Source organism: Geotrypetes seraphini, chromosome 3 (assembly GCF_902459505.1).
Source record: "Geotrypetes seraphini chromosome 3, aGeoSer1.1, whole genome shotgun sequence".
Lineage (NCBI taxonomy): Eukaryota > Metazoa > Chordata > Amphibia > Gymnophiona > Dermophiidae > Geotrypetes > Geotrypetes seraphini.
This window is the reverse complement of record NC_047086.1, coordinates 151,700,008-151,725,942: the sequence shown is the minus strand read 5'-3', so window position 1 is coordinate 151,725,942 and position 25,935 is coordinate 151,700,008. Positions and strand designations below refer to the sequence as shown.

General features: G+C 44.3%; 1 protein-coding gene across 4 annotated transcripts in view; it reads right to left on the bottom strand.

The window, feature by feature from the left end:
* Positions 1-4,222: 4,222 nt before the first annotated feature.
* CEP85L (centrosomal protein 85 like) overlaps positions 4,223-25,935 on the bottom strand; it is a 351,200-nt gene continuing 329,487 nt past the window's right edge. For all 4 annotated transcript variants that reach the window (XM_033935503.1, XM_033935506.1, XM_033935507.1 and 1 more), the window contains 3 exons: positions 24,721-24,828; positions 19,092-19,305; positions 4,223-6,690 (listed from right to left, as the gene is read on the bottom strand). In XM_033935503.1, coding sequence (XP_033791394.1) covers positions 6,527-6,690; positions 19,092-19,305; positions 24,721-24,828 — 486 coding nt within the window. In that variant the 3' untranslated portion in view covers positions 4,223-6,526. The remainder of the gene's footprint in view (positions 6,691-19,091; positions 19,306-24,720; positions 24,829-25,935) is intronic.

The following is a 25,935-nucleotide window of genomic DNA, read 5'->3' as shown; positions in this document are numbered from 1 at the left end:
AAGATCTTGATCATGTCCCAGGGTGATATAGATTACCAATTAAGAATTACAGAGCATTCTGGGCAACAGAGAGAGAGAGAGAAAGAAAGTGTGGAACTAAGCCTGAGGTTGTACCAAAAATATTATCAGCAGATGAGCTATAATCAAGCTTCTGTACACATAGCACCAGGCAATGGATGTCCTAATCAAGCTGTCTGACTTAGGCCTCCCTTGTAAATTTTGTACACACACCAAAGACCTTTTATTTTAAAGACTTTGTTTTTCCACTTAAAACAGCCTCTACATGCAGAGGCCTGTTTGGCAATTTAACTGACAATGATATTGCTTGGCCTACCATGAGATGATCTTGCTTCTATCTGATACAAATAATGTGGATTACAGCCATTCATTCACTCATACAGCAATGAAACCCCACATCCCAAGGCGGTATCAGGTGCTGAAGCCAAGTGAATTGCTTTTATTTTTCAGCCTTTAAGGATATTTTAATATCTTGTATGGACAGGGTCGCTAGTGTTCTCTCTACCTCATTTCTCAACACCCTGCCCTCCCCCAACCATAAAACCTACACTAATCGAAATGAGAGAAGATTACAATTTTATGTTTATGAATGTATTATGATGATACACTCGTGCAGCTGGACTTCTCTAGCTCAAAAACACTTTGAATTTTAAACCCAAGTGTTGTACAGGAAGAATTATGAACCCTGATTTAGAAACTAAACTGGTTTTGAAATTGTGTACTTTTTCAGGCCAGTTCTATAAGTGAGCATGTACAGTTACATGTGTCCTGCATACGCAAGTGCCAACTTAATTAGCACTTACATGTGCCCGTGGACTGTGCTATTTTATAAGGTCGCACATAAATGATATGGCACGTAACTGTAAAGGGACATACACATGAGCAGGCCCCGGTCCCAACTTACACATTTAACTCACAGAATACTATAAGTTATGCATATTGCATGGCACACTTAGCACAGAAGCCTACCACTGACTTGGTGTTTTCTGCCTAAATATAGCAGGGCACTACAGGTTTGTGCTAGTATTCTATACAGGCTAAGACACACCCAGCTGCCGTTACAAAACTGGCGCTCAGCTTATGCCTTTGTGGCACATAAATCGAGACTCAAGTTATACAACTGGCTCCTTAGAACAAAGAATTTCAGTGCTTATAGCATCAGCATGAGAAAAATACATTAACACTGAAGACTTTTCCTCCAGGAATTTGTCCATAGAAAGAGGAAAGTGTAGTGGGTTTGATATACCATCTTTCTGTAGTACGAGCAAAGTGGTTTAAATTATTTGTAGATACTTTCTTTGTTTCTAGTGGACTCACAATCTAAGTTTTATACCTGGGGTAATGAAGGGCTATGTGTCTTAATGTAAACACAAGAGTCGTGAGGCAGAGATGTCACCATCCAAGATGTAATTCAATTTGGAGATCTTTATTGGGCCATTAATCAATCTGGACTCTGGACTCAACACGGCCAGTGTTTTGGCAACATTTGCCTTTTTCAAGAGTCAATTACTTGTATTGGACTCTTGATTTCTATCAATTAGCTCATATGTAGAAATTAAATGTAATGGATAACCAATTGTCCTCTCATGGTTGTTCAAGGAAGTAAGCGAATGCTCTATTGTTAAGTTTATTAGCAATTTCAGCGTTACTGAAACGCATAGTCCGAATAGTCCACCTTGGGGGTTATTGCCCAAGAAAGAGGTCTGGGTGTCATTGTAGACAATACAATGAAACCTTCCGCCCAATGTGTGGTGGCGGCCAAAAAAATCAAACAAGATGCTAGGAATCATTAAAAAAAGGGATGGTTAATAAGACTAAAGATATTATAGTGCCTCTGTATCACTCCATGGTGCGACCTCACCCGGAGTATTGCTTTCAATTCTGGTCTCCTTATCTCAAGAAAGATATAGCGGCACTAGAAAAGGTTCAAAGAAGAGCGACCAAGATGATAAAGGGGATGGAACTCCTCTCGTATGAGGAAACACTAAAAAAAAGTTAGGGCTCTTCAGCTTGGAAAAGAGAAGGCTGAGGGGAGATATGATTGAAGTCTACCAAATCCTGAGTGGAGTAGAACAAGTGGATCGATTTTTCACTCCGTCAAAATTACAAAGACTAGGGGACATTTGATGAAACTGCAGGGAAATACTTTTAAAACCAATAGGAGGAAAGATTTTTTCACTCAGAGAATAGTTAAGCTCTGGAATGCGTTGCCAGAGGTTGTGGTAAAAGCGGATAATGTAGCTTTAAGAAAGGTTTGGACAAATTCCTGGAGGAAAAGTCCATAGTCTGTTATTAAGACATGGGGAAAGCCTCTGCTTGCCCTGGATCGGTAGCTGTTCTTTGGGTTTTGGCCAGGTGCTACTGACCTGGATTGGCCACCGTGAGAACGGGCTACTGGGCTTGATGGACCATTGGTCTGACCCAGTAAGGCTATTCTTATGGTCTTATGTCTGTCATTTTTCAACAGTAACCTGGCTGATGCGGTGTCTTTTTTACTAATTTGTAGTCACTGAATAGCAAATCCAAACGGCAGTGTCACTCTTCTGAAGTTTGTCAGAGAAGAGTCATGCTGTCGTTTGGTGTTTTTTTCAGTGCAAGTTTGGATTTGCTCTTCAGTAACTACGAATTAGTAATGTAAGATGCTGCATCAGTCAGGTTCATGTTGAAAAATGGCAAGCTATCCAGACTATGCGTTAGAACTAATTGATAGAAATCGAGGGTCCAATACAATTGACTCTTGAAAAAGGCACGTGTTGCCAAAAAATTGGCCATGCTGAGTCCTCCAGAGTTCAGATTAATTAATGTCCCAATAAAGATCTCCAAATTGAATTACATCTTAGTTGGTGACATCTCTGCCTCACGACTCTTGTGTTTGGATTTTCTCCTTTGTCATAGAGGTTGATTTGGCTTCATTTCTGCAGGTTATGTGACTTACCCAGGATCACAGGGAGCCGAGGTGGGAATTGAACCTAATTCCCAAGGTTTTTAGTACACTGTAATAATCATATGATTCTTTTGCCCCCTCCCCCTTCTGATATGTATAATCAAATCCCCTAGATCCGATAACCCCCAGGAACTCTCAATAAACCTGACTTCCAAGGCCATGCCCCACCCAAACGTGTCTAACTAACCCTTCCCCTCCCTCCTCTCCCACCCCACACACACACTTAGTGCCCCTCCAAGGGGAAAGGTCATGGGGTGGAGGAAAGGTTGAACTGTGCTAGAGGCGGGATCGGGTGCTGAGAAGGGTTCGTATCAGGAGGAATTATGTGCTGGGGTGGAGAGAGGGGTTATGTGCTGAAATGATTAGATGGGGGGGGGGGATGTTGGGAGAGGACTGCACTGCTGTGATATGTCTTATTTGTACAGAGGATATGCTACCAAACTACTGCTAGCTCAACCACACTTAATGTTAACTTTTGAGGCAGTGTTAAGTGTGCCTGTACTATCAGCTGTTCTGACAGATAACACAAGGCACTGACACAATTTGCCCTGCCCCTCGTTAAACAACAAGTGTGGATGTTTTTTCCATGCTGACCAGTCATAACACTCGGTAGCCATTAACATGGATCTGCAGAAGAAACCCGTCAGCTGCTTAATGCAGCTTAATAAAAGGGCCCCTAATATGCAAATCTGCTCTCAGGCTCATACAAATGCTCTAGTCTATTCTATTTGCATCTGCAGCTTATATTTTAACATACATGTGTAAGATCTTACATGATAAGAGGAAAGGAGGGACAGGGGAAATACGATTCAGACTTTTAAATACTTGAAAGGAATTAATGTAGAATAAAATCTTTTCCAGATAAAGGAAAATGGTAAAACCAGAGGGCATAATTTGAGGTTGACGGGCGGTAGACTCAAGAGCAACGTTAGGAAATTCTTCTTTATGGAGAGGGTGGTGGATGCCTGGAATGCGCTCCCAAGAGAGGTAGTGGAGAGGAAAATGGTGACAAAGTTCAAAGAAACGTAGGATGAACACAGAGGAACTAGAATCAGAAAAGAATAGTAAATATTGAAGAACTAAGGCCAGTGCTGGGCAGACTTGCACGGTCTGTGTCTTTATATGGCCATTTGGTGGAGAATGGGCTGGGGAGAGCTTCAATGGCTGAGGTGTAGATGGACTGGAGTGAGCTTTGACGGAGACTTCAGTAGTTGGAACCTAAGAACAGTACCGGGCCGAGCTTTGGATTTTTGCCCAGAAATAGCTAAGAAAAAAACAAAAAAAACAAAAACAACCCAAATGTTTAGATCGAATCAAGTTGGGCAGACTAGATGGACCATTCGGGTCTTTATCTGCCGTCATCTACTACATTACTATGTATCTAGCTTTGCCTCCAGGAATGCCTTCCTTTATTCTGGGTAAAACTGTGGACAGAAAGTTGTCTACACACGTATTTACACATGTATAACTTGGTCCAGTGGTGTAAGCGAGGGTGAGAGGTGCCCACAGTGGAGGCACCCCCTCGGCCTCTTCTCCACCCCCTCTGCTATGCACACTCCCCTTCCCCCGTACCTGTGAAACTCCCTGGTGAGAGCAGCATCTCTAAACTTGCTGCCCCCGCAAGTGTCGGCTCTCCTTCTGTCATCACTTCCTAGTTGTGGGACCAGGTAGTAAACTTCAGAGGGGAATGCCGAGGCCAGTACAAGCAGAAAGTTGGAGCTGCTGTTCGCCGGCGAAGAGCTAGAGGTACAGTGGCGAGAAATTGAAGGTGCGTTTGTGGTGGGAGTGGGAAGAAGCGGAGAAGTGCTGGCACCACCCACCAAGATGGCGCCTGGGGTGGTTCCCCCCCCCCCCCCCCCTTCCTACACCACTGACTTGGTCTATGTTTCAAGCTGTATTTCTGCATGCAAAATACCCTTTTCACCCACAGAAATTGCTCAAAAAACAATCTCCTTCACATTTATATTGGAAGCCCCTAAAAAATAAAGAAGACAGAAAAGACAGTTTTCATTACCCTGGGATAAAAAATTAAAACATCTGACATTTCCATTTTTTTATACTGGTAGGCTAAGAAATAAAACGGTCTTCTACTGATACCGGGCATCCAATCACGCTCATAAAACGACAATAGTGAATTCTGCAATACAACAGAAATTCACTCTGTCTTTGTCATGCTCTAGAAGCAATCCCACACAGCCTTGATGACAGTAATCAGATACCGAAAGCACATCTTCCACAAACTGCTGTAAAGCTCCAAAAGCACAGAAAAGATGGAACGATTTTCTCCAGCTGCAGAACACCGTCCACAAAAGAACTCACACGATTTACACAGCTCCCACTCATTAGCCCTGACTGCACGAGCTCTCTCGGTTGTCCGTTAGCTGCAGTAAGGCCTCAGGCTGACCTGTCAGCTTCTCATGCATCAGCATTAGCCTCTATTGACCACTGCACTGTATTAAATGTAACACCCTGGGGGAATAGAGACTGTTCTGTTGGCAGTCTGCCAGCCATGCATCACTGCCTTGATGTGTGCTCTCCTACTTACATTACGGGAGTACATCTAACACCAGGCTCGTGAGACATGAGCAGGCTTGCATTTCAGAGATCAGACTGAGAGACAATTAGGTCTATAGCCACGCTCTGCAAAGGTCATTTCTGGCTCATGTTTGGCTCATACATCGCACTTCTACTCTTCCTGGGTTTTTAAAACCTTTTACTAGCATTAAGAAGCTCAGAGTGCTAATTTGAAAATCAAGTGTACCATACATATTATACATCAAATGCTACAAGTGCTCTAATACAAGTAGGTTATAATACTGTCTGGTCACAGCTTTTCTCAAAATATATTCTAGAGACATACTCTGTTCGTCAGATTCAGGTTTTATCAACTTCTAGTGCCACACAGCTGGCCAGGAGCGGGAGGGGGCGGGGGGAAGAGGGACGACTGCTTCTTCACAAAGAAAATAATTAAAAATGTCCAGTGAGACAAACCTGCCTGTGTAAGTGCTACAGAACTCCAGGGGATTTGTGCGATGTCCAAAATCGGCCCGATTTCAGGAAATACACACTTCGCGACTGCACTGATCTGTCTCTGTGGGGGCCATGTCTGGGTAGCAGCAATTTCAGGTGTTTGCCTCCCCATGCGTCCACTCTGCACCACCACCCTAGATCCCAATCCACCTTAACGTTAAAGAATGAATCCACAATGGCAAACTTGATTTTAGAACCCTCTTACATAACGAGAACGTTAGTTGAAGTAGCTGCGGTAACATACTTCTCTAACCCTCTGATTTAAACAATATACGCTACATGGTTCTACATTCAGTAGTTTAAGAGAAGGAAAATATGTTTTGGTTTTTTTACAGTTTGTTACACTATTTTCATTGTCTTTGTTACTCTACCCTCCCCCAGGTATAACATACAGAACAACCTCCTTCTCCTCTCTTCTTCCACCAAGATAACTGAACGCAGTTCGCGGGCAATTTTGTTTTCCAATATGGCTTGTTAGAAATGCATTTTACTGTTAATAGAGTCATTATTGCTATGAGGCCCAGCTGTGCCGAGTCACTGAGTAACGCAGTTATCCCCCATGTCTTGAGCATAACAATCCGAGATAATCGTCCTCAGCTCGTCGATGTCTTTCCGCAACTGGCGCACATCTGATAGCTTCTTAGTAAGTGTTTCTGAGCTGTGAAAATTCTCCGTTTCCTCCCCAGAATTGTTCAATGCTGTAAAAACACAAGTTGGAAAAATAAGGGAATAGGACTTGTACTCCGCCTTTTTGAGGTTACACATTCAATAAGTCATAGAAACTCCTATTATTTTTATTTTAATTCATTCATTCATTCATTTTTAAAATTTCTACAAATGAACATACATAAAATGAGACCTACAAAAAACACAAATTCAACTAAAAACATACTAAGGGCTCCTTTTACTAAGTTGCACTAGCGTTTTTAGTGTGCGCTGAAGATTAGCGCGCGCAAACCCCGCGCTACACGGAAAATACTAACGCAAGCTCTATGGAGGCACGCGTGCGGCATTGTAGCGTGCGCTAAAACCATTAGCGCACCTTAGTAAAAGGAGCCCGTAACCTTAATGGTCCATTCAATGCATTCCACAGTTTGGGGCCAGCTAAAGAAATAGCTGTGGAGTGTTTGCTATCTGATTGTTGTGGTTTGAGGCCGAGTGCTTGGGGTTTGTGTGTGTTTGAGTAGGGGGTTTTGTACTTCAAAAATGTCAATTGTGTTGGGCATCCAGCCATTGGGTTCCTGTTTTGTGACTCATTTGCTGTAATGGGTTTCTAGTGTTGTTTTCCATGTCAGCTCTGCTTGTTTTGCTTCTGGTTGTATGTTCCCTTTGCAATTGCTAATAAAGATAATTAAAAATAATAAAAAAAAAAGAAATAGCTGACATCCAGGTCTTTTTACAATGCACATCTCCTTTCTTTTACTCAAGATGTAACTAATTCTACTGCATGTTTTATTGATTATGTGAATTGCCCTGTTATTAAGAACATAAGCATTGCCTCTGCCGGGTCAGACCAGGGGTCCATCGTGCCCAGCAGTCCGCTCCCGCGGCGGCCCCCCAGGTCCATGACCTGCAAGTGATCCTTCACCTAAATCGTTTATTCCCTATTCATTTACTATCTTGTATAGTTACCCTCTATCTGTACCCTTCAATCCCTTTCTCCTTCAGGAAGTCATCCAATCCCTTTTTGAAACCCAATATTATATTCTGTCCTATCACCTCCTCTGGGAGGGCAGTATACTAAATAAAATAAAGCATACAGATGATTCCTTTCAGAGAGGAGGCCTCTAGTGGTTTTCTTGCTTTTCCTTGCTTGCAGTGCTGCTTTTATTACTCTTATTATTATTAAAGAGCACTCAGTAAATAAACTTCAGTCATTTAGACATTATTTTCCATAAAACTGAACAAGTGTTTCCCGAGTCCCTCCTAGCATGTCACTAGTCTTATCCTAGCGTAAATGCTTATATGTTTGTGTTCTAAAACAAGCAACCCCCCCTTTTTATCAAGCTGCATTAGTGGGTTTTTAAAAAAAAATTATTTATTCTATTTTAAACTAACAATAAGTGCAACATAATTAATAAAAACCTTTTACACTTTAACAGCACTTAATATTCTATCAAATTATATTACATATCAATTATATATATCAACCCCCCATTATACATCCAACAATTACCCTCAAGCATAAAAAGATCAAAGCATCCCCCCACCCACCTACCCAGGACGCGTGTATTCAAAGGGAAAAAATAATAATCATTCCTTACAAAATTTTGTTAATGGCTCCCAAACATCCTTAAATTTCTTATAATGCCCCTGCTGTATGGCTATCATACGCTCCATTTTAAAAATATGGCATAAAGAGTTGCCCCAGAAGAGATTTTTATCGCAGGCTGCAGCAGCAAAACTCTGATGTTCATAGAATTCCTATGAGTGTCGGAGCTTTTACCGCCACGGCTGGCAATAAAACCTCTAATGCAGCTTGATAAAAGAGGGCCTCGATTTTAACAACCAAATACTCAAGGGAACTATAGCAGTAATATCTGTGATACCAATCAGTCTTCACAGTAACCTCAGATAATTTTACCCAGATAATCACTAAGGGCTCCTTTTACGAAGGTGCATTAGGGCCTTAACGCATGGAATAGCGCGCGCTAGCCGCTACCGCCTCTTCTTGAGCAGGTGGTAGTTTTTCAGCTAGCGCGCTATAGTGCGTGCTAATCCGGTGCGTGTGCTAAAAACGCTAGCACACCTTTGTAAAAGGAGCCCTAAATATCATTATGTGTAGTCCTCAGACCCACAACCTAAGTGCACAGTGAATGAACACAGCGCAAAACCAAAACAAAACTGCAGGACAATGTACAGGGTGCAGGAATTTATCTGTATTACAAAAGTATGAAAAACATGTACAGCACATAAAAACTATAATAAATGTATCCAAAGAACTGGTCCTAATATTCAAATGGACAGGACCTAACACGGTACGTGTTTCGAAGAAACACTCCTTCCTCAGGGGTCCCTACTGATGGCATGTGATATATCAGGAAACCAGATTGAATAAAGCAAACGCAAGAAAAAACAGGCTTGGAATCTTCTGTCAAAATTGCTGCACTATGAACAGCACTACACATTATTATTATAAATGATATTTAGGGCTCCTTTTACTAAGCTGCGCTAGTTCCTTGCTGTCCTTCTGCGATCTGATTGCCCGGCATAGTTTTGTGTCGTCTGCAAACTTGATGATTTCACTGGATGTTCCTTCTTCCAGGTCACATATGTGCCTTTATAACCTTCCTACAATGACCCATAGTAGTATATAATCTACTTGTAAATACAGATGCTGGGTGCAGTCATTCCTGGGGCATAGTTTGGGTGCAGTTGAAATACACATGTACAGAGTACAGGCACATATTTACATCCACTTTGCAGGAGATGGAAATCTGTACACTGGTATTTGTACAATGTAAGGTAAAATTATGGTCTTACCTGTTAATTTTCTTTCCTTTAGAAGCAGCAGATGAATCCAGACTAGTGGGTATAGCTCACATCGACCAGCAGGTGGAGATAGAGAACTGATTAACAGTTGGCCTTAAAGCCTGGTGTTCCTTCTGTTGATTCAGTTATGCATTTTGCCCAAGCAGCCCAGTAGAAAATGTGCCCCTAAATAATACAATTACCAACCATATCCCAACTGAAACAATAAACACACACCCTACACACATACAGTGCACTTGGGGAGGGGCTCTGGATTCATCTGCTGCTTCTAAGACCATAATTTTACCTTCCATAGCAAAGCAGCTGATGAATCCAGACTAGTGGGATGTAGCAAAGCAAACTCAAACCGGGTGGGACGCCAATGCCGCCTCCGCCAGCACTGCAGCTCCAAAACTTGCCTCCGCACTGGCCGCTACGTCTAAACGGTAATGCTTCGAAAAGGTATTACCCGACGACCAAGTGGCCGCCCGGCAAATTTCCTCCAAAGACATCCCCCCGGACTCCGCCCAAGACGTAGCCAATGCCCGAGTGGAATGAGCATGAAGGTGCTCCGGTACTTTTTTACCTGTCAACACATAAGCCGAAGCAATCGTCTCCTTGACCCAACGCGCAATGGACGCTTTAGACGCCGCCATCCCCTTGTTCTTACCCGCGAACAAGACAAAGAGATGGTCCGACCTACGAAAATCATTCGTCACCCCCAAATAATGGAGAAGCATACGCCGTACATCCAGTCGACGCAAAGACAAAAATCGTTTACCCCAATCCTCCTTCCGGAAGGACGGGAGGAATACACTCTGGTTCACATGAAATGAAGAAATCACCTTAGGCAGGAAGGACGGCACCGGCCGCACTGACACCCCCGTCTCAGAAAAACGTAAAAAGGGTTCTCTGCAAGAAAGCGCCTGAAGTTCCGATACTCGCCTCGCCGAAGCCATCGCCACCAAGAACACTGTTTTCAGCGTGACATCCTTCAAAGTGGCCGCTGACAGGGGCTCAAAAGGTGCCCCCTGCAATCTCCCAAGGACGAGTTTAAAATTCCAGGATGGACAAATTCGCCTTACCGGCGGGCGGATATGGTGAACCCCTTTGAGGAAACGGACCACGTCCGGCTGCGAAGCTAGCGACGCGCCAGCCACCCGGCCCCTGTAACAGGCAATGGCCGCCACCTGAACCCTTAAAGAGTTATAGGCTAATCCTTTCTCTACGCCTTCCTGCAGAAAGGCAAGAATAGCCGGCAGAGATGCATGGAAGGGCGCGATTCCCTGTCGTCCGCACCAAGCATCAAAAATCTTCCAGACTCTCGCATAGGAGGTCGAAGTCGAAATCTTCTTAGCTTTAAGAAGCGTGGCAATCACCTGCTCCGAATAGCCCTTCTTCTTTAGCCTTGACCGCTCAAGAGCCAGGCCGTAAGACCAAAGCGGGCCGGATCTTCCATCCAGATTGGGCCCTGAGTTAGTAAGTCCGGAGTTACCTGGAACGTCACCCGATCGCCTACTGAAAGCTGAATGAGATCTGCGTACCACGGTCGACGCGGCCAATCCGGAGCCACCAGGATCACCCTGCCGTGAAAGAGAGAGATGCGTTGTAACACCCGCCCTATCATGGGCCAAGGCGGGAACACATACAGAAGGGAATTTGGAGGCCATGGGAGGGCCAACGCGTCCACCCCCTCCGAGCCCTTCTCCTTGCGTCTGCTGAAGAAGCGAGGCAACTTCGCATTGCGGGACGAAGCCATGAGATCCAACTCTGGCAACCCCCACCGACGGACTAGCAGGCCGAACGCTCGAGCCGACAATTCCCACTCGCCCGGATCTAGAAGATTTCTGCTGAGGAAGTCCGCTTGCACGTTTTCGTGACCTGCAATGTATGCCACCGACAGAAGCGGAACATGCCCTTCTGCCCACTGAAACAATCTCCTTGCCTCTTCGGCCAACTGCGGACTCCGAGTGCCCCCCTGACGATTGACATATGCGACCGCCGTGACACTGTCCGAAAAGATTCTGGTCGGCCTGTCCTGAATCAGGGACTGAAAAGCCCTCAGCGCCAATCTGATCGCTTTTAACTCCAACAAATTGATGGGCCACTGGGCTTCCTCTAAGGACCACACTCCCTGCACCGACGCTTGCAGGCACTGGGCCCCCCAGCCCCGCAGACTGGCATCCGTTGTCACCACCACCCAATCCGGTGTGGCTAACGGCATGCCCCGCCACAGGTGCAACTCATGTAGCCACCACTGCATGCTGCGAGTCGCCCGAGGACTCCATTGGAGACGCACATTGTAGTCCAGAGAAGCTGGGGACCAGCGAGAGAGAAGCGACTGTTGTAAGGGCCTCATGTGGCCCCGAGCCCAGGGGACCACCTCCAGAGTCGCTACCATGGAGCCCAGAACCTGCACATAATCCCAAACCCGAGGTCTGGGCGACCCGAGAAGTAGGCGAATCTGAGCCTGCAATTTCTCTCCCCGGTCTCGGGGTAGAAATACTCTCCCCAGAGCAGTGTCGAATCTGACCCCCAGATGCACCAAAGACTGCGACGGGGACAGAAAACTCTTGGGAAAGTTGACGATCCACCCCAACGACTGAAGGAGAGAGATTACCCTCTGAGTGACCGACAAACTCTCCTGTCTGGACGAGGCGCGGATCAACCAGTCGTCTAAGTAAGGGTGTACCCGAATCCCTTCCTTGCGAAGAAAGGCTGCTACCACGACTATGACTTTGGAAAAGGTGCGGGGAGCCGTCGCCAGGCCAAAGGGCATTGCCCGAAACTGATAATGCTGGCCAAGAATCGCAAACCTCAGATACCGCTGATGCGGAGGCCAGATCGGGATATGTAGGTACGCCTCCTTGAGATCTAGGGACGTGAGGAACTCTCCCGGTCGAACAGCCGCAATGACCGAGCGTACCGTCTCCATCCGGAAATGGCGAACACTGAGAAATCTGTTGACCACTTTGAGGTCCAGCACCGGTCTGAACGACCCCCCCTTCTTTGGAACAATGAAGTAAAGGGAATATATCCCGCGGCCTACCTCTTCCGGGGGCACCGGTACCACCGCCCCCAGATCGAGCAGCCCCTGAAGAGTCATGCGGACCGCCTCTCCCTTGGCCGCCCCATGGCACGGGGACACCAAGAAAGAATCTTCGACGGGCGAGGCGAACTCCAACTTGTACCCTTCTTGAACAATGTCCAACACCCACTGATCTGACGTGATTGTGGCCCACTCCGCCCGAAACGCCGAAAGCCGGCCCCCTAAGGGAAGGGCGGAGGGAGCCAAGCCCCCGTCATTGCGGAGTGCGACTTGTTGGGGTACGTGTTGGCTGACCTGAAGAGGGTTTCGTCGTACGAAAGGAACTCCTCTGCTGAAACCTAGGCCTCGACGCAGAGAAAGAACCACATGCTGATCTGAAGAATGGTTTACCAGACCTGGACCGCCTAACATCTCTGAAGCGCGGTCTAGACGCGGAGGACCTCACCGGGGGCCTAGCTCTATCCTCCGGTAGATGCTGTGTTTTGGTATCCCCAAAATCCTTCACCAATTTATCCAAGTCCTCTCCAAATAATAAACCTCCTTTAAAAGGGAGTCTCACCAGCCTAAGCTTGGATGCAGCATCTGCCGCCCAATGTCGGAGCCATAAGGATCTGCGCGATACCACTGACAGAGACATCTGTTTCGCAGATGCTCGAATAATGTCATATAAGGAGTCTGCCAAATAAGCCAAGCCCGACTCCAAATCAGCCAGTTCCGAAGGGACAGAACCCCCGGACTCCATTAAATTATCGGTCATCCCTTGCGACCACTGCAAACATGCCCTCGCCGCATACGAGCTGCAAATTGCGGCCTGTAAGGTAACCGCAGCTACTTCAAAGGACATTTTTAGTGAAGATTCAATCTTCCTATCCTGCGCATCCTTTAGCGTCACCCCCCCTTCCACCGGCAAGCCCTAAACCGGCCCCAGCCAGAATCCAGGAGCTAGTAGAGTAAGCTCCATTCCTGCTGGGAGATAGAGCAAAACTGAATCAACAGAAGGAACACCAGGCTTTAAGGCCAACTGTTAATCAGTTCTCTATCTCCACCTGCTGGTCGATGTGAGCTATACCCACTAGTCTGGATTCATCTGCTGCTTTGCTATGGAAGGGCTAATTCTGTATGACTATTTTACAAAGGCACATAAAACGCCTAGGCTGCCTTAATAAATAAAGACTTCAGTTCTCATATACATGTTTCTACATATAAATAATGAGGGAGATGGAAATCAGTGATGCAAAGTAAATGTAAACAGAAACAACCAATGAGCCTGGAGAGATTTCTTAAAACATGTTTCACATAAGACAAATCTATTCCCTTGATAGATCATCACACGTTTACAGGGGTATCTGAGTACGAACATCGCACCCAACTGCAAGGCCCTTGGTCTCAAAATAAGATTTGTCTTTTTTGAACCTCAGCAGTTGATAAAGTTTATTTCTGCTAAAGAGCAAACTTAGCATTCTTGAGAATTTCTGTTTTAAGTTAGCTCAGTTTAACAAGGTTCTTGTACCCACTCAGCTACCATCTTTTATTTTCCTTGTACTGTTTGACTAGAAAATTCAGCAAATGCTTAGCTCTCTTCCCCTTTAATTGAGGTCTAATTTTACAATCCAGTGTATTTTATATTTGGGTTTAACATAAGAACATAAGAAGTTGCCTCCGCTGAGGCAGACCAGAGGTCCATCTCGCCCAGCGGTCCGCTCCCGCGGTGGCCCATCAGGCCCATTGCCTGAGCAATGGTCCCAGACTATCCCTATAACCTACCGCTACTCCTATCTGTACCCCTCAATTCCTTTAACCTCTAGGAACTTATCCAAACCTTCTTTGAAGCCTTGTAACGTGCTCCGGCCTATCACAGCCTCTGGAAGCGCGTTCCATGTACTTCAATGTTGGAACTGGTATTGTATTATTTCTTTGTTTTGACTAATAATTATGTCAAAAGCCTATCACAGCCTCCGGAAGCGCGTTCCATGTTACTTCAATGTTGGAACTGGTATTGTATTATTTCTTTGTTTTGACTAATAATTATGTCAAAAGCATAAAATGAAAATAAAGATTAAAAAAACAAACAAACCAAAAAACAAAAAAAACAACATGTTTCACTGATGTTCAGCACCATGAACCGGATAGCTCCTGTGAAGAGCACAGTTTCATTTTTGAACTATGCTAAATAAAATGGAAAGTGTGCAAGTGGATAGCATAGCTGATTTTAAGAAAGGTTTGGACAAATTCCTGGAGGAAAACTCCATAGTCTGTTATTAAGACATGGTGGAAGCCACTACTTGCCATGAATCGGTAGTATGGAATGTTGCAGTCAATTCTGGTCTCCTTATCTCAAGAAAGATATAGTGGTACTAGAAAAGGTTCAAAGAAGAGCAACCAAGATGGTAAAGGGGATGGAACTCCTCTCGTATGAGGAAAGACTAAAATGATTAGGGTTCTTCAGCTTGGAAAAGAGATGGCTGAGGGGAGATATGATTTAAGTCTACAAAATCCTGAGTGGAGTAGAACGGGTACAAGTGGGTCGATTACAAAGACTAGGGGACACTTGATGAAGTTACAGGGAAATACTTTTAAAATCAATAGGAGGAAATTTTTTTCCACTCAGAGAATAATTAAGCTCTGGAACACGTTGCCAGAGGATGTGGTAAGAGCATAGCTAATTTTAAGAAAGGTTTGGACAAGTTCTTGGAGGGAAAGTCTATAGTATGTTATTGAGAAAGACATGGGGGAAGCCACTGCTTTCCCTAGATCGATAGCATGGAATATTGCTATACCTTGGGTTTTGGCCAGGTACTAGTGCCAGTGTTCCCTCTAAGGTGAGCGCATGAGCGATCGCTCACTATTTTCAGTGGCGTCACTCATACGCTTTCCTCTGTCACTCACTCGAGGGCGGGAGGAGGTGAGAGGAAGTGGCGGCGGCAGCGGCCTGTATTTTAAAGTTAAAAGATGCAGCGGCGGCTCCTCTCAAGATCCCCCGACTGCATTGGACTTCCGACGCAGGTGGGGATTCGTGAGAGGAGCCGCTGCCACGTCTTCATTGTCCTACCAAAGGGGGGGGGCGGACTGCCCCGGCTGTGCACCCGCCCTAAGACTGCAGTCGGAGAGGAAGTTCAGGCCAGCCAATCTCTGCCTGGCTGGGCGGAACTTCCTCTCCGACGGCAGAATTGACGTTGGGGTAATGCTGGTTGGCCTGCTGGGAAGCAGAGAGAGCTTGGGGCAGTCGCGGCGGTGGCTTTGGGGCCTGTTTCCCCCGATGGTGGCAGCAGTGGCTTTGTGGAGGGTAGGGAGAAAGAAAGGGGGCAGGCAGGGAGACAGAAGGGAAACAGAAAAAAAGAAAGGGGGCAAGGAGAGAGGAAGAAAAAGTTAGGGGAGGGAATGAGGTCTGGAGGAGAGGAAGCATACAGGCTGAAAGAAGGGAAGAAAGATTGGATGCACAGTCAGAAGATGAAAGTGCAACCAGAGACTCATGAAATCACCAGACAAGGTAGGAAAAATGATTTTATTTTAAATTTAGTGATCAAAATGTGTCTGAATTTATATATGCTGTCTATATTTTGCACTATGGCCCACTTTTACTAAATCGCAATAGTGTTTTTTAGCGCAGGGAGCCTATGAGCATCGGGAGCAGCGCTGGGCATTTAGCGCAGTTCCCTGCGCTAAAAACTGCTATTGTGGTTTAATAAAAAGGATGGGGGGTATATTTGTCTATTTTTGTATGGTTGTTACTGAGGTGACAATGCATAGAGTCATCTGCCCTGACCTCTTTGAAAAAAACCCAGAATAGGAATGATAATTATCATTTTCTCAGCGTATAGTGTGCTTTGTGTTTTTTAATTTTATTGTTGGTAGATCATTTTGACTTGATCATTTTAAAGTAACTCGCAAGCCCAAAAAATTTGGGCACCCCTGAGCTAGAGCGTTGAAGCTGTGTATTTCTATTTTATCCCCTCTTTTACAAAACTATGGAGCGTTTTTTAGCGCCAGCCGTGGTGGTAGCAACTCTGATGCCCAGAATTCTATGAGCGTCAGGGCTGTTACCACTGTGGCTAAAATCCACACTACAGTTTTGTAAAAGGGTGAGGGGTTAGTTTGTGATGACATATTCCATACTAGGCGAAGGTGTTTTCTATGTTCCGTGTGTTCGAAAGACATGGTTTTCTGTTAGGATTGACGGTGTAGGATTGATCTGTGCTGGTCTGGCTTGTTTAGTTTTACAATGGGTGTATTGATGTACTGCTCACTGCAATATGTAAGATGCTGCCTTTTCCTAGGTACTCATGTGTGACGTGTGGTTTGTTACTAAAAATCATGTTTTTCTTACAGATGGGGGGGGGGGTGCCAAAAAATGATGGGCCCCGGGTGTTACATATGCTAGGTACAAAAACACAGATGTATTGAAAACCAATGTATGTAAATCAACACTTTCAATTGGAGACTACTATGGTCATAAAAAGTTATGGTAATAAAGTTTTGCAGAAACTATGTGGAGCAGGTAACAGCTCTAAATTCACTCAAAAAGAAGGAAAAAGCCTCAGAAAAGGCCCTCCCACCGCCACAAAGGTGGGAAGCCATCTTTTGGACTCTTTTGAAGCGTTCGTTTTTCGCTCTCTTAAGACTGATCGGTCGGGTCACACCCTGATGCAGCTTGTCGGTGAAACACTGGCCTCCGTCGGTGTGCCGATCAGTTTAAGATAAGTGGTTTTTCCTCTATCTATTTTTTGCATATGTGAAGCATAGTTTTTTTGCTCAAATGCTCATTTCTAAATGAAGGTTTTGCCTGTGAGGTTACCGTCTAACCACCTTTACATCCACCTTTGTGGCGGTGGGAGGACCTTTTCTGAGGCTTTTTCCTTCTTTTTCAGTGAATTTAGAGCTGTTACCTGCTCCACATAGTTTCTGCAAAACTTTATTACCATAACGTTTTATGACCACAGTAGTCTCCAATTGAAAGTGTTGATTTGCATATGCTATGTACGCCACTGTATATAAAGATACCAGAAAGCTGGCGTAGCAAAAACTTTAAGTAAATTGTTATTCTTCTAAGCTTTGAGTATTTAACCCTCCCACTCGTTTCAAGTTTAAAGTTTATTGAGATTTTGATTTAAACGCAATATCAAATATTTTCAATGCGTATAACAAAAATAAATTTGGGGAAATAAATAAAACCATTTGAACAATAAACATACAAACATATCCATAGATGATTAAAATTACATAAGGAGTACAAGGATAAACTACATTTGTTTAAAAATGCGTCCTCCACGCCTGCTCATATATTTGTGGAGTATGTAACTTGTCGCTCATGCATATTTTTTTTTGCACACACCTCATCAATCCTTAGAGGGAACATTGCTAGTGACCTGGATTGGCCACCGTGAGAATGGGCTACTAGGCTTAATGGACTATTGGTCTGACCCAGTAAGGCTTTTCTTATAGTTTCAAAAGATTTGTACAAGTTGTTTATGAACACTTTCTATTCACTAGTGTTTTAATTTGATACACTTAGGGGTCCTTTTACTAAGGCACTAACCGATTCTATGGGCACCTTAGCATTTAGTGTGCACTAATCTTTAGCGTGCGATAAACTGGTAAGCACACACCTTAGTAAAAGGACCCTAAAGTTTTTTATATTTTATGTTAAATTATTTATATATGTATATTATACTAGTTTTTTAGCCTGTTACATTAACAGGTGCTAGAATAGATGTGTAGACTTACGCATTTCTTTCTCCCTGCCCGCTGTCTGTGTCTTTCTTTCTTTCTGTCTCCCCCCTGTCCAGCAGCACCCCTTCCCTGCTCCCCCTGTCCAGCAGTAGCCCTTCTCCATTCCTTTTACCTTCCCCCTGTCCGGCAGCACCCCTTCCCTGCTCCCCCTGTCCAGCAGTAGCCATTCTCCCTTACTTTTACCTCCCCCCTTGTCCAGCAGCTCCCCTTCCCTGTTCCCCCTGTCCAGCAGTAGCTTTTCTCCCTTACTTTTACCTCCCCCCTGTCTCTCCCATGCAAGTTCTCCTCCCTTTTATCTCCGGCTCCTTCACAATGCCGAAGAGCCGCGGTCATATTCCCACACACTGTCAGTTTGCCTGACAGCGGTGCCTTGACCCCTCGAGGCCTGGACATTTGCCGTTCGTTGAAGCGCAGGCTGGCTGTGGTATGAGAGGGGAAGCCATTGCTGCGCATGCGGAGGCACGGAGGCACAGAGTTTGAAGTGCGCATGCACGCAAAGGGTTTTATTATAGCAGATTTTAGTTGACCCATGATGCAGCCCTTTGTTAGGGCGAAATGTGACTACGTCAGGTCTTTTATGTGAATTTAATGAAGCAAGATTTACTCCTGGTGACCTGTTGTTTCTACATTTATGCATGTATCTGTACATAAAGCATAACCCATAGCGATAAATACACAAGCATAAGCCTTGTAAATGGGTAACATTTATATGTGATCTTGCTATGATCACTTATAAGCCTCAGTAGCGTTCACCTTCAGAAATGCGCAGAAAAGAGCTCACAAACACCGAACACAGGATTTCACTTGTTTGTACTTATGGATGAGGTAAAACTGGACATTCAAGTCACTTACATCCCATTTCCAGCAGTAAAGAAAGGTTAGGTTCCTTCCCCTGAGCTCTCTGGTTAAGAATACAGCATAGTGCTTTCAAGTCAAACAAGCAATGAGACATTTCTTTCAAACACTGCTCGGCTGCTGGCATCTTCTCCAGCAGGGGCTGGCTGGTCTGCTCTGCCTGCTCTGTCTGCTTCCTCAGGTTTATATTCTCCTCTCGTAGTCTTTGGTTCTGGGGGACAACAAAGCAATTGATGTCAGCAGCGCATGTTCATAATCTTATACAACTCATAAGTTCGAGCATCCTCATTAATAAAAGCCAGATATTGTCTGGGGGAGAGGAAGATATAATTCTACAAAGAGCCGTCTAGATTTTTTTTATGGCAAGTGTGCACCTATATGCCCATACTGTAGTCATTTACGTGCACATGTATACACATTAGTGCTGCCCGATTCAGGAAAAAATTTTTTGATTCAATTCAGCCTATTGAATCGATTTTCCTACCCAATTGGGCGTTTTTTCAAACATCCTGGTGGGTTTATTTTATAGCCTCTTCACCCACTTCACCCCCCTCCTACCCACACCGGCACTGAGATGTAAACAAAATAAACAAACAAAAAAGACTTTTCCTCTCTGTTAAATCCTAGCTCACGTTCATGGTCTAATACCAGCTCTACCAGGATATACATTTCAAATCTGACACATTGTTATCACAAAACAGAAAATAAAATTATTCTTTCTACCTTTTGTTGTCTGGTCATTATTCAAATCATTTTGGTCCTAGGCTCTGCGACAAATGTCTTCTGATAACTCGCTTGACAGGGTCTCTTGCCCATTTGTCATTTTCTTCTTTTTCCATGCTAACCATCCATCTTCCATCTCTGTCCTCCCCTTCCGTTTCCCTTCCCTCTCCCGGAGGTCTGGAATCTTTCCTTTTTTTCATCTCCATTTCCAGAGCTGCAGCAATGGACCCCCACCATCCCCAGATCACCATCTCTCCCTTTCTCAACTACCCTTTCATCCAGGATCTCTCCCTCCTTCCCTACCACCCTAGCATCCACCAGTTCTCCCTTTCTCTTCCCAATTACCTTCCTATTCAGTATCTCTATCCCCCCCCCCACACACACTATCCCTTGTATCCAACTGCTTTCCCTTTCTGTTCCCTCCCTAAATCCCATTGCCCACCATCTTTCTCCCTATCCTGTTTTTAGATCCATTGTTTCTTCCATCCCCCCATCTTCCCTCTCCATGATCTCCCTCAAATCCATCTCCCCCTGGCCTCCACCATCTATTTTCTTCCCTCCACCAAGTTCATCTCTCCCATCCATCTTCTCTCCATTTCTCCCTCTCTAGTCCACCAGCTCCCCCAAGTCCATCTCCCCTCTCTCCCCATTTACCTTTATTTTGATGTTACCGTTGGAGGTAGTGATTTAGCGATCTCCTGCCGCCACTCCTTGCATCTTCTCTCCACTGCAGCCCATCCTCAGTGTGACAGTGACCCTGGGCAGCACAGTAGGGATCCTTTATTCAGTGCCCCGGAGGTCCCTGTTACTGCCTTTAAGCAGAGATTATGTCTGGAAGTGCCCCAGAGCAGAAAACTACAACTCCCAGAGTTCCCTGGGTTTATTCCGCTCCCTTTAAGAGGTAGTATTTAGAACCATGGTAAAAGGTGGAGGGTTCCTTTATGAGTCTGTTTGAATTAGCAGAGGGGGTGGAGCAGAGTAATTCAAGGCCCTTTATCTCTGATAGCTTGCCAAGTAGAGGGGGGAAGCCCAGAGAAAGGGAGAAGCAGGAAGGAAGCAGCAGGGAGTCCTGGAAGGCTCTCCCACACCAGCTGGCCTATTGGGGAAATGGAAGACATCAGCCCAGAGCCAGAGAGTCCTGCAGAGGAAACGCATCCAGAAGCCACTATGCAGTGAGAAAGTAGCTCACCCTTGGAACTAGAAGTGGAGGACGGTATGGAGCACGGCAATTGGGAAGTTTCCTACTTTAAAAGTTATTACAGTTTGTTTTGTGAGTGTGCTGTGCTAGCACCTGGGAACAGGAAGAAAAGAAAGCCTGTTTTGCCTTTTTGATTTGTTTGGTATTTTTCCTTGGGATTGTGTGGGCCAGAGAAGTGGCTAAAAACCAGGAACTGGACTTGAAAACTGAAACGCCTGTAAGACTGGAACTCAGGTGGGTTCCAGGGAAAAAGTAAAAGTTTTTAATTTTAGAGAAAAGATTGTAATGTTGCCAGAGCATGGAAAAATGTGTTCTAATGTGAACTGTTGAGAACTTTACTACACAAGAGTTATTTTTGTTTTATTAATTACTGAATATTTGGCCATCTGACATGAACTGAGTTTAATGAAAGCATCTGAATTAAACTGAGAAGTGTTTTTGAAAACTTTGTCTGGTGAACTTTATTTTTGCACTCAGCTAAGAGAACTGAGCCAGAGCACACCAATGGGCGTGGGAGCCCCTGGCAGGGGCCCCGGGTGGGTCACTCTGGCTCAGCCAAAGCATCACTGCCACATCAGTTAAAACTTCCTGTTTCCGTTTTGGTGGCCAAATGGAGAGAAGACACCTGGAGTAGCAGCAGGAGAACTCTGTAGAACGCTAAATCACCGCCGCTTTTGCCTGGAGTAGTATCGGCAGACTTGTGCAAACATAAAACCATATTATAATTTTTAGTACTTTTTCTTTGTACTTACCTTTTGGCGTTGAACTAAAGTTTGGCCAGAGTGTCTATAATCAATTTTAATGTTAAAAAAAGTTTATTAATTGAGAAAATAAAACATATTTTAGTGAGAGAGAGGGCGGGTTATAGCCAATGAAGTGAGAAGGAGCAAGTGGATTGTTTCCACAAAAGAAACCCTTCTTTGGGTGAAAAAAAGCTCCATATTCTGAGGCTTCTAAACTAGAGAGTTGAGCGGGGACAAAAATCCCACCCATCCCCTCCCGTCCCCGTTAGGATCCTCTCCGTCCCCATCTGTCCCCGCCAGGATCCTCTCTGTCCCCACCCATCCCCGTCAGGATCCTCTCCATCCCCACCCATCCCTTCAAGGAATTACCTCCATCCCCACCCGTCCCCATAAAAACCAGCAATTACTTCTGACAGGATCATCAATTCCACAGTTTTTTTTTCTGTTTGCGCTGCTGTTTTCCTTGTGGAATCTCTTTGGTGGAACCCTTTTTTTGTTTTCTGTTCAGGTAATTAACTTATAAACCCCTCTTTTACTAAGGCTGACGTGTCCATTATATTATATGGACGAACCCTGCTTCCAAAGCCTTCCATCCCCGTGGGAGTCCCGTTGGCTAGGGGGGGGGGGTCCCTGTGGGAGTCCCATGGGCCAGAGGGGGGTCCCCGCGGGATTCCCGCAATCCCCGTTCCCGTGCAGACCTCTATTCTAAACTCAAGAAAAAACATTTACTCCTGTCTCAGTTCTTTAGTGGTTGGGGATATAAATAAAGCTATTATTATTTAAAAAAATTGGCGCTGACTACTGCGGTGCTCAGCGCGATTCTATAAAAGGTAGGCACCCATTATAGAATGGTGCTAAGTATTCAAACATTTAGGCGTACCCTATTTATGCCAAGGTTTTCTTGGCCTAAATACCCGCACCTAAAATAGGCCCTCAATGGCATCTAACTCAAAGACACGCCCATAATCCGCACCTATTCACCCCCACTTTTATCTATGCGCTTTGCACTAGGTGCCTAACTGTTGTAAAATCACACTTACCAAGTTAGGCACTTTTCAATTAACCCAACTTAGTGCCAATTAAGAGGTGCTGAGGGCCGATTATGGGTGCCCATTTAGCTTATTAACTCAATTAAGTTAAGCGCCTATGTAGGCTAGAAGCACTAATGTAGGTGCCTAATTTTAAGCACACTTTTTAGAATTTGGGGGTTAGGGGGTAATTCTATAAGTGGTTGTCTCCTTCTGTGCCCTGATGCTGCTCAGTGAAAGCTTATTGTACAGCAGCCTCTGAGTACCCAGATTCTGTTACTGATTAGTAATGCAATCGGGTACAGGCGCACTTTACATGTAGATGCCCTTGTTATACCAGCCATGTAACTGTAGGCATCCAAATTCAGCAAGGGTGTGAGAATATAAAAACATAAGAATTGCTATAGTGAGACGGAATGAAGGTCCATCAAGCCCAGTATCCTGCTTCCAACAGTGGCCAACTCAGGACTCAAGTACCTAACTAGATCCCAATCAAACAGATTTTATGCTACTTATCCTAGAAATAAACAGTGGATTTCCCCAAGCCATCTCAATAATGGCCTATGGACTTCTCTCTTAGGAAATTATCCAAACCTTTTTTTTAAACCCTGCTAAGCTGATTTCACCACATTCTCTGCCAATGAATTCCAGAGTTTAATTACATGTTTGAAGAAAAATTTTCTCCAGTTTGCTTTAAATCTACTATTTAGTAGCTTCATCGCATGCCCCCTAGTCCAAGTATTTTTGGAAAGAGTGAACAAGCGTTTCACATCTACCCTTTCCACTCCACTCGGTATTTTATAGACTTCTATCATACTCCCCTGAGCCGTCTCTTCTCCAAGCTGAAGATCCCTAGCCGCTTTAGCCTTTCCTCATAGGGAAGTTGTCCCAACCCTTTTATCATTTTCTTCACCCTTCTCTGTACCTTTTCTAATTGGTTTGAGATATGACGACCAGAATTGCACACAGTATTCGAGTTGCAGCCGTACCATAAAGCCCCTCTCATGTTCCACTCATAAAAGCCTCCCTTGCATTTACATGTTATGCCACTTATGCGTACCCTACAGAATAGCGCTTAGGTGCACAAGTGGCAGCAAAACACCAAAGGCAAAGTTACTTGCAGCATGTGTTCTCTGAGAACAGCAGGGCATTACCAAACTGTGGTAATGCATATTCTGTTTGTCCTTATAAAATTGCCCTTTTAGCGTAGTATGTAGCTCCATCTTTTCCCTGCCCCCAATGTTGGCTCCTTATTATACGGTTAAAATTTGGTCATTTAGAGAGAAAGTTATGTATAGGCCAGTGGACTTTCTCTGCAAGTAGGGTGGCTCTCGTGTAGCTTTAGTCCTTTACCACGGGAATCACCAATTTTGTTGTATCTCTGTCTTGCATTATAAAATTTACATAATAATAAGCTGCTTTACATGCATTTGCATGTATTCCATCTCATTACTATGTAGCCACATCAGTACCCTTTAAGATGAATTAAGGAGCAAATAACATGACATATAGCCCTAATGCAGTTTGATAACTTCCCTCCTTAGCAAGTTAAACAGCATGATTTTATCTGTTCAAGGTTTGGAAATAAGCGATTTCACTACCTGCCAGCAAATGCAGAACTCACTTTGCATATCCTGTAGGTGTGTAACATCACCCCATCCCTCTGAAATCAGCCTGATCATGTTCACAATTGCAAAACACATAGGTTTGAGTAATTAAAAACAAGCAGGTGTACCAAAGTTTTTCTGAAAAAATACTAAGCTCCAAATAAAATTTCTGAGAACATACCCATGATGAATTCAGCTTGCTTTGCTGACACTTTATTGCTCTAGGTTCTTGAAGAACAGATCAGCCTAGGCAACCTCAAGTCACTCAGGTTAACATGCTACTTAAAAAAAACAACCCAAAACGTAACAGGAATACCCACTACTCACTTCAAATTCAGTCTCCTGTATCTTCACTAGGCTTTGCTCTCTATCTGTCAGCTCTTGTTCCATTTTATGCACAGCATGTTTCTCAAATACAAGTTTCTCTTTTGTAACCTAGAATATTGTTAAAAAGTATTTGTACAATAAAGGGGAATCTTTTAATTGCATGAACACATAAAAAGTATGTACATATTTCTCCTTGTGCAGGTACTGGCATATTTTTTTAAAAAAACAAACAAACCCAAATATATATGTGCATAAATTAACATGAAAGCAAGCTAATGGCAAACATGCCTCCCTTTCCTTTTCCCTTCTTCCTCCTCTAAATTACAATAAAAAAACACCTTAGCTGGCAGAGCTATATATATATATTCACCTGAAGAAATTTAGAGTGGCTCTGATCACATAAAGGCGATTCTTGGCCCATGAAGACTGCAACCCAGTCCAATTTACATTTCCTCAATGAATATGCATGAGCATTTTATGTATACGATGGAGGCAGTACATGCAAATCAATCAATGGGGCAAAATTGCCACTTCCGCACACAAACTGCTGAATTCATGCTGCCCCCTTTTACACATGGTGAAGTGGTTAAAGCTATAGTCTCAGCACCCTGAGGTTGTGGGTTCAAACCCAAGCTGCTCCTTGTGACTCCTGTGCAAGTCACTTAATCCCCCAGTTGCCCCAGATACATTAGACAGATTGTGAGCTCGACCGGACAGACAGGGAGAAATGCTGGAGTATCTGAATAAATTCAGGTAAACAGTTCTGAGCTCCCTTGGGAGAATGGTATAGAAAATTGAATAAATGAATATGTTTGTAAAATGACTGCTCCTACTTTGCATGTCATCAAATACATGTGCGCTCCTGCATGCCCTTAAAGGTATTTTACAAAAGGCTCGGTGTTCAGTAAAGTCCTTTTATAAAATATCACTGGAATCGAGTGCATCCATTACTTGGACATCTCTGAATTCTAATTGTAATATTCTATGTAGAATAAGAATTTGCATATTATATTTGAAAGCTAACTTCAGTCTAACAGAACTAAAATGTGTAACTTAGAGAACAACACGGGAACACAGTTTGTCCCGTCTCTGCAGACTCAAGCCTGGATGCACTAAACTCTCCAATCATCTAATGATCATCATTAAACCGGTTTAGCGAGGACCTAATTTGCTGACACGATGTACATAATGGCTTACCGCGTGCTTTTCAGTGCA